At 37.5% G+C, this 7,681-nt stretch overlaps 2 protein-coding genes across 4 annotated transcripts in view; both read left to right on the top strand.

Annotated features, from left to right (window-relative positions):
* LOC107574964 (splicing regulatory glutamine/lysine-rich protein 1-like) overlaps window positions 1-5,175 on the top strand; it is a 13,598-nt gene extending 8,423 nt beyond the window's left edge. Inside the window, exons 2-7 of one of the 3 annotated variants that reach the window (XM_016261379.1) lie at window positions 2,700-2,830; window positions 3,167-3,282; window positions 3,850-4,014; window positions 4,477-4,655; window positions 4,810-4,940; window positions 5,035-5,175. In XM_016261379.1, the coding sequence (XP_016116865.1) occupies window positions 2,800-2,830; window positions 3,167-3,282; window positions 3,850-4,014; window positions 4,477-4,655; window positions 4,810-4,940; window positions 5,035-5,144 (732 nt within the window). In that variant the 5' untranslated portion in view covers window positions 2,700-2,799 and the 3' untranslated portion in view covers window positions 5,145-5,175. Of the gene's footprint in view, window positions 1-2,197; window positions 2,831-3,166; window positions 3,283-3,849; window positions 4,015-4,476; window positions 4,656-4,809; window positions 4,941-5,034 lie in introns of those variants that run through there. The other 2 variants (XM_016261381.1, XM_016261382.1) reach the window with 2 other exon arrangements.
* A 352-nt stretch (window positions 5,176-5,527) lies between these two features.
* The window catches only part of LOC107574962 (splicing regulatory glutamine/lysine-rich protein 1-like), a 9,472-nt gene continuing 7,318 nt past the window's right edge, over window positions 5,528-7,681 (top strand). The window contains exons 1-3 of the mRNA XM_016261377.1: window positions 5,528-5,532; window positions 5,688-5,818; window positions 5,913-6,018. Of these exons, the coding sequence (XP_016116863.1) occupies window positions 5,767-5,818; window positions 5,913-6,018 (158 nt within the window). The 5' untranslated portion in view covers window positions 5,528-5,532; window positions 5,688-5,766. The remainder of the gene's footprint in view (window positions 5,533-5,687; window positions 5,819-5,912; window positions 6,019-7,681) is intronic.

Consider the following 7,681-nt stretch of genomic DNA (forward strand, 5'->3'; position numbering starts at 1 on the left):
ATGATGATGATCGGGTCAGTCGCACTGGTGCTCCTAAAAAAATGTTTATAGTCGCACGCAGTAGTTTTCAGTCGCAAATGCGACTGAAATGGTCGCACTGTAGAGCCCTGTGCAGAGGATTGAGATTTAGTCACATTTGCGATGAATTGATGACAAAGGAGAGGCTTCCAAATAATTCAGGTAAAAGAGAAAGATTCTCAGGAAAATGGCGCCAAGCGCTGCATTATAAGGGGTGCCACGCCCCCTAATTTCAATGCGCCACTGGCCATTAAAGAGTCAGGCTTCAGTATTCTAAAGAGAAAGGTGTTTCCCCAATGCGTTAGCAAGCTGTACGTAACATCGAGAGACATCTCGAAAGGGAATTACTAGGTACGTCTTGCCTTATGAACAACTGGTGCAACTGAATAATGTATAGATTTAGTTACATTAGCTATTAGTTACTAAGCCTCTAGTGTGGACTTAACGTTCTAATTTAAGTAAGAACTTAGGGTGCAACCCTACCCCGGTAAATGAGTTCTCTTTCACGTCTTGAGTAAATACAAACAAAATTATGTCTCAATGGCTCTTGGCGAGTATTCTCATAAGTACAGTATAACGGATTCGTGCATTTCTTATATTATTAATGTTAATCAAACAGCAAAAGAGAAAGGGGGCATGTCCTAAAGGGTTGAAAACCACTGCTCTACATAATCTACTCACAATTCAAAGAAAAGTTGTGTTTGTCATTAGGGCCTTTCGCACTGCAGGACCCTTTTCATAGTACCAGAACTAATTGTGGAACTACCCACTTTTTGGCGTGTTCGCACGGCCGGAACTGGGAGCGATTTTAGACTGCCTTTTTCTTCGAGAACCAAATTAGCTCCTTCTCCGGAGCAGGGTCTAACCAGCACAACTGGTACTAATCATGACGCAAGTAGACATTGATTGACCAAACGCGTACGAAAACGCCCTCACCCGCCATGATTTAAAACGCTGTGTAAACATACTGAAAACATTGTGTCAACTTATTTCGCAAGTATGGAGAACAGAGATAGATGGACGGACACTGAAGTGCAGGCACTTGTAGCAAGTGTAGCGCTGCCAGCTGTCATTGGAGATTCTTAGTCCTCCTTTCCGTTCTTTCAATCGCTTTACGTATACGTCGACTTTCCATGTTCATTATTGTGAAACCCGCGAGACACAACAAAAACACAGCTCCGATCACAGCGTCCTCCATCCTCCTGTTGTTAATGTTGTTTTTCTTTGTTTTCATTGTTGAACGCCGCACACAAATGACGTCGCTGTTGTCCGGCTTACATCACTTCTTAGTACACACTGTCGGTGCGAATGCAACCCTTTAAATGGTACTGGGAAATAGTTCGCACAAAATCGTCCCAGTACTTTAGTACTGTAGATTTAGTTCTGGAACTAAAGCGGTGCGAAAGGCCCTATTGCTATGTTTGACAGTGAAAACAGCATATGTACAGAACAAACTATCTGACAGAGTAACAAAACTACAGCAGCAAATAAGTTTGTGTTGGCTGAATATATTTCTAACTGCAGCTTCTACAGTTAAAGATAAAACTTAAAGCACTCTTTTTGATGTGTCCTTTTTAAGGCAATGTTTTACAAATATAGTTTTTAAATTAAATATTAAAATATAAAAAAATATTTAATGCATTATTATTTAAATGTACTTGCTACTAAAATTTGTTATAATAGTAATTTTATAATAAACCCAAAAGCAAAATGTGAAAACTAGGGAGTGTAAATGGCAACTGAGCTAATGAGTGTTCCTCCGCTGCCATCTATTGGTTATATGTCAATATGTCTGGCTATATGTCATTTTCATCTTAAAAGTTTTTGTTTTCCACCAGGATTTTTGGCAAATTTTTTTCATGATATCTTCATAAATTAAAAGTGAATCTTTAAAGTGAATTTTACTGCACAACTATTGAGTTAAAAAAATAAAGGCTTTAAAATATGTGTAAAAGTGGGGTGGGGGTGATTTTTTTATTTTATATATATATATATATATATATATATATATATATATATATATATATATATATATACTTTACATTGTAGCAAAGTGTCATTTCTTCAGTGTTGTCACATGAAAAGATATAATAAAATATTTACAAAAATGTGAAGGGTGTACTCACTTCTGTGAGATACTGTGTGTGTGTGTATATATATATATGTATATATACTCTATATATATCACTGAAAAACTCAATATTGCAGTGTCAGTTTTTTTCCCCTAATGTCGTGAAGCCCTAATATTTTCTAACAGTGCCTGTGTAGGATCTGTAATTCAGTAAAATGACAGAATTGCTAGTGAAGAGTGATTAGAATTGTTTATTTTTGCAAGGCACCATTGTTCAATTAACTGTAATGGCAAGAAATGAAACAGTTCTTATAAAAGCTCACACCATTGCACATGTATAACTCCATTGCATGGTTTTGGGGAACATTGACTTTAGAGTAGTACTGAAGTGGCTGAAAGTCACATTTGAGGTTTTAATTTAGTTTTTAACACAAAAGCACAGATATACCAACAGTCAGTTTGCCCATGAGTACTATAGCCACTGTAAGCACAAAGCATGCGTTTATATGTTTTACCAACATTGGCTGAAAAGTATTTGGAAAATTATTTGTTTTTAACTTTATTGTGAAGGCAACTTCTTTTCTGTATCTGATGTTCTATGTGCTATTAGTGTGATGCAGCCAACATGAACGGTTGTCTTGTGTTGCACACCCTTTCCAACACTGCGACACGATCGCCCCAGGGAGAAAAGCACCCATGCTTGATATCGTATGGTTCATGACCAATATGTTTCCAGTACAGGTGACCCATACCACAAAGTGTTAAACTCATTCTCTTCATGTTCTGTTCTGATCTTTTTTTTTTTTTTAAAGAGAGAAAAGGACTAATCAAATTGTTATTTTCTCTGTTTTTGTGCAAAAGTCATCCTGTTTACAGTATGTCTTGTGTTGATAGTAAAAAGAGAGTAGCTATGCTAGTTCAGATTGTTTGATTGTTCATGGTCGGGGTTGGAGATGCTCAGGGTGGGTGTTAGAGCGCTAGGCTGTTAGATAACCCTCCTCTGAATCTTGGGTCGTAGGTAAAGCAGCTGGAGATGTCTCCATTGGCCTCTCTAATGCCAGTGCTCTTGTTCTTCAGGAAAAATCCCTGAAGAGGCAAAGGCGCTCTCACTTTTGGCCCCCGCCGCCCCAGTGACCAGCCTGATGAGCGGAGGAGGACTTCTGCCCATTCCTAGCCCCACTACACTACAGAATGTAAAAACACAATCTCGCAAATTAAGGCTGGAATACACTACACTGTTTTTTCCCCCAGATTTGCAGTTTGGAAGAGCCAGTGATAGTTGTTGAAAGACAGCAAGTTTGCAGATTGTGGGCGGTCAAAGTTGACACTTTTCACAGAAAGTCATGGGTGTGATGGGCAACAAATGTTTTTTTTTTGTTTTTTTTTTTAGCTTGAGACAATGATTCTATCCAGTCGCAGGATGTTAAATATTGATATTTTTGGGATGATTTTAGAACACCTATCATTTGTATTACTTCCGTGTCTGCTAGTAATGAGGCATGTGTTTCTTCATGAATTTGTTGTGTTAGCAATGACTTGAAAGTCTGGAAGTGTATGAAGACCCAGTTTTTCATTTACAAAGTCAGCAAGTGTATCATGCCTAGTGTTTTAAATTATTTTCATATTTAAAAGTTGTGTGATGTATTCCAGCCTTTAATGAATGATGAAAAAATATCACCTACATCAACTGCATGTCACAGATTTACTGTATTTTATTTCAAATTGTCAGTTGTCACTGTGTTACATTTATTTGCGGACAGCGAGGTCTTCCTTTAGCTAATCTGGGGGTCCTGAAGTCTAGTTTGGACACATCTGTGGCGGCTCTAAATGCAATTGCTTCACAGCCTCCGCTCATGGGAAATGTAGATCCCTCTAAAATTGATGAGATCAGGAGGACGGTGTATGTCGGCAATTTAAATTCACAGGTATGTGAAAATGAATTGAATTCATTCAGAGGCTATCTGCAAGTGCAAATAGTGTTAGATACTATTTATACTTGTATAGTGGCAGATAGTGTATTTGGAGTACATTATAAAACAGTATGCAATAAGAACACCACATCCAATTTCACGTATATTAGGCACTGTTTCTGATTTTTGAATATTTACTTCATGATTTTTTATTATTAATTATTTTATTTTCACTGATATGCAATGGAAAAGGGAGAAGAATGGGAATCCACTGTTCTTAAGACCCCGATATACTTGAAGAACGAACTGGTGTGACATAATTTAAGAAAAAAAGTCAGACCAAAACAAGTCACCCCAGCATAATTGCCACTACATGAGAAATGTGGTGGATGGATGTAATTAAAGTGGGCATCTAAAATGACATGATTCACTTTTGTCTTTCAAGCATGTTGCTCTTGTTCTGCCAATCTCCTGTAGAGCACCACAGCAGATCAGCTCCTCAAGTTCTTCAAGCAAGTGGGAGATGTTAAGTTTGTTAGAATGGCAGGAGATGAAACCCAACCTACACGTTTTGCTTTTGTGGAGTTTGCTGATCAGGAATCAGTGTCACGAGCGCTTACATTTAATGGAGTTATGTTTGGCGACAGACCACTAAAGTGAGTGTTCTTTTTTGAGAAAAGAACTCTTCTGAACTGTTTAAATATGCTCTACAACCTACCAGTTTTCTTTAATACAAGATTTTCAGTGTGTCCTGTATTATCTGTGTGCAGGCAGTATATATTTTACTAGAAATTAATCAACTTTTTTTAGGATTAACCACTCCAATAATGCCATAGTGAAGCCTCCAGAGCTCACACCTCAAGCTGCGGCCAAAGAGCTGGAGGATGTGATGAAGAAAGTCAGAGAGGCTCAGTCAACCATCGCTGCTTCTATCGAGCCAGGTCTGTCCTCTCTAGCCTGGACACACACACAGAGTGAGGCTTTCTCAAAATGTTTTTCTTTTTAATTGATGAGAGTCTTGATTGTTTCTTCCAGATGATAAAATTGGTTCATCCAGTAGATCTAGACGTTCCAGAAGGTCCAGATCTCACTCTCGCTCCCCATCACACTCACGAAGAAAGCGATCTAGATCCAGGCACAGGTAGATTGCACACATCCGTAAACACACTTACCACGTTGACTCCTGAAAGCTTAGTAGCTTGCTAAGCTACAAGCTACTCACAGTTAAGTAGTTAAAGTACTATCAAGCTAACCCTTTGAAAAAGTAATTAGCTACAGTAGTTTTACTAGATATACGAAAGCAAGAACACCCTCAGTTGAAGCTGTAATTATAATAACAACATATTGGCAAAACAGATTTGGCAAACGATCCAGTGCGTATTTGTGTTCGCGCTCTGGAGAGTGTCAAAGGTTTCTGCTTTCTATTTTCAGCGTATTGAGCAATGTAGACAATCACAGACATGTCTGTTGATTTCTTGAATGCAATGACCAATCAGAGATGTATCGTGTGTGATTGGTTATAAGACCACTAAAGTGAGTGTTCTTTTTTGAGAAAAGAATTCTTCTGAACTGTTTAAATATGCTCAACAACCTACCAGTTTTCTTTAATACAAGATTTTCAGTGTGTCCTGTATTATCTGTGTGCAAGCAGTATATATATTTACTAGTAATTAATCAACTTTTTTTAGGATTAACCACTCCAATAATGCCATAGTGAAGCCTCCAGAGCTCACACCTCAAGCTGCGGCCAAAGAGCTGGAGGATGTGATGAAGAAAGTCAGAGAGGCTCAGTCAACCATCGCTGCTTCTATCGAGCCAGGTCTGTCCTCTCTAGCCTGGACACACACACAGAGTGAGGCTTTCTCAAAATGTTTTTCTTTTTAATTGATGAGAGTCTTGATTGTTTCTTCCAGATGATAAAATTGGTTCATCCAGTAGATCTAGACGTTCCAGAAGGTCCAGATCTCACTCTCGCTCCCCATCACACTCACGAAGAAAGCGATCTAGATCCAGGCACAGGTAGATTGCACACATCCGTAAACACACTTACCACGTTGACTCCTGAAAGCTTAGTAGCTTGCTAAGCTACAAGCTACTCACAGTTAAGTAGTTAAAGTACTATCAAGCTAACCCTTTGAAAAAGTAATTAGCTACAGTAGTTTTACTAGATATACGAAAGCAAGAACACCCTCAGTTGAAGCTGTAATTATAATAACAACATATTGGCAAAACAGATTTGGCAAACGATCCAGTGCGTATTTGTGTTCGCGCTCTGGAGAGTGTCAAAGGTTTCTGCTTTCTATTTTCAGCGTATTGAGCAATGTAGACAATCACAGACATGTCTGTTGATTTCTTGAATGCAATGACCAATCAGAGATGTATCGTGTGTGATTGGTTATAATGCACAGCACTGTAAAAACATCTGTTTTTGGCTCAGCGCCAGCCAAAGCATGAACGCAGATTTGAATTTGGAAGTTGGTGATGTGCCGCACTGAATCGAATATAAAAAATATTATTTGGCTATTTTTTTTACTTTTGGAAGCTGCGGTCAAATTCCAATTTTTGGGGGATTTTTTTTTTTATCCAAAAATTTTGAGGGGGCAAGTGCCCCCACGGTTTGAATGGGATGATGGCTCTGATATAAACAACAGCTCAATAACCCTTTCATTTAAAGTATTAATGTACTTTCTGCCTATTGCATTATGATTGCAAGCAGTATTGATAATGTCAAAATGTAATGTGCAATCAAATGTCCCGGCATGTTTTAACCAATACACTTGATGTGCTTTGTGTAGATTGGGGATTTTTTTTTTTATCCAAAGATTTTGAGGGGGCAAGTGCCCCCACGGTTTGAATGGGATGATGGCTCTGATATAAACAACAGCTCAATAACCCTTTCATTTAAAGTATTAATGTACTTTCTGCCTATTGCATTATGATTGCAAGCAGTATTGATAATGTCAAAATGTAATGTGCAATCAAATGTCCCGGCATGTTTTAACCAATACACTTGATGTGCTTTGTGTAGATTTGATGAGTTTTATGGACTCTATAGCGTTTCTTAAATGTGGTGATTAAGAAAAAATATCGAGAAACAAAATCAAAGTAACCAATCAAAGGCTGTATATATTTAGATAGATGTATATATGTAGATATTTTTCACTTGCTCGAAGTGTGTTTAAGTACTAAATGGAAAGCAAAGTTATGTTTGTATTGCTATATTTTATTTTCTCCATGGATCTCTGATTTGATTGTGGTTTTTGACAATTCATTCAATGTCAATGGTTAAAAAGTAACTAGTACTCTGAGTAGTTTTTGAGAAGAGTACTTTGAACTTCTACTTAATTACTTTTTTAACACCTGTACTTTTTCTTGTAATTGAGTATTACAAGTGGACATTTTCAGTACTCTTTCCATCACCGCCACATACTTATGCCAAGCAATTGCTTATAATGTACTGTTGAAGAATTATAACAATGTTTACTTTATGGTGTTTATAGTGTAATATGTTGTAGATGGCTGTAATTATATTCTATTTCCTTCATCTTTTTGAATGAGCATCTGAAAGTCGTAAAGCATAGACATTTCATTTTAAGAGTCTGTATTTCAGTTTATTATTAAAAGGCCCACATTATGCATGAAAATCTTTTTATTATTATTGGTATTTTGGTTACACAACAAA

This window comes from Sinocyclocheilus grahami, unplaced genomic scaffold (assembly GCF_001515645.1).
Source record: "Sinocyclocheilus grahami isolate Dianchi unplaced genomic scaffold, SAMN03320097.WGS_v1.1 scaffold2414.1, whole genome shotgun sequence".
Lineage (NCBI taxonomy): Eukaryota > Metazoa > Chordata > Actinopteri > Cypriniformes > Cyprinidae > Sinocyclocheilus > Sinocyclocheilus grahami.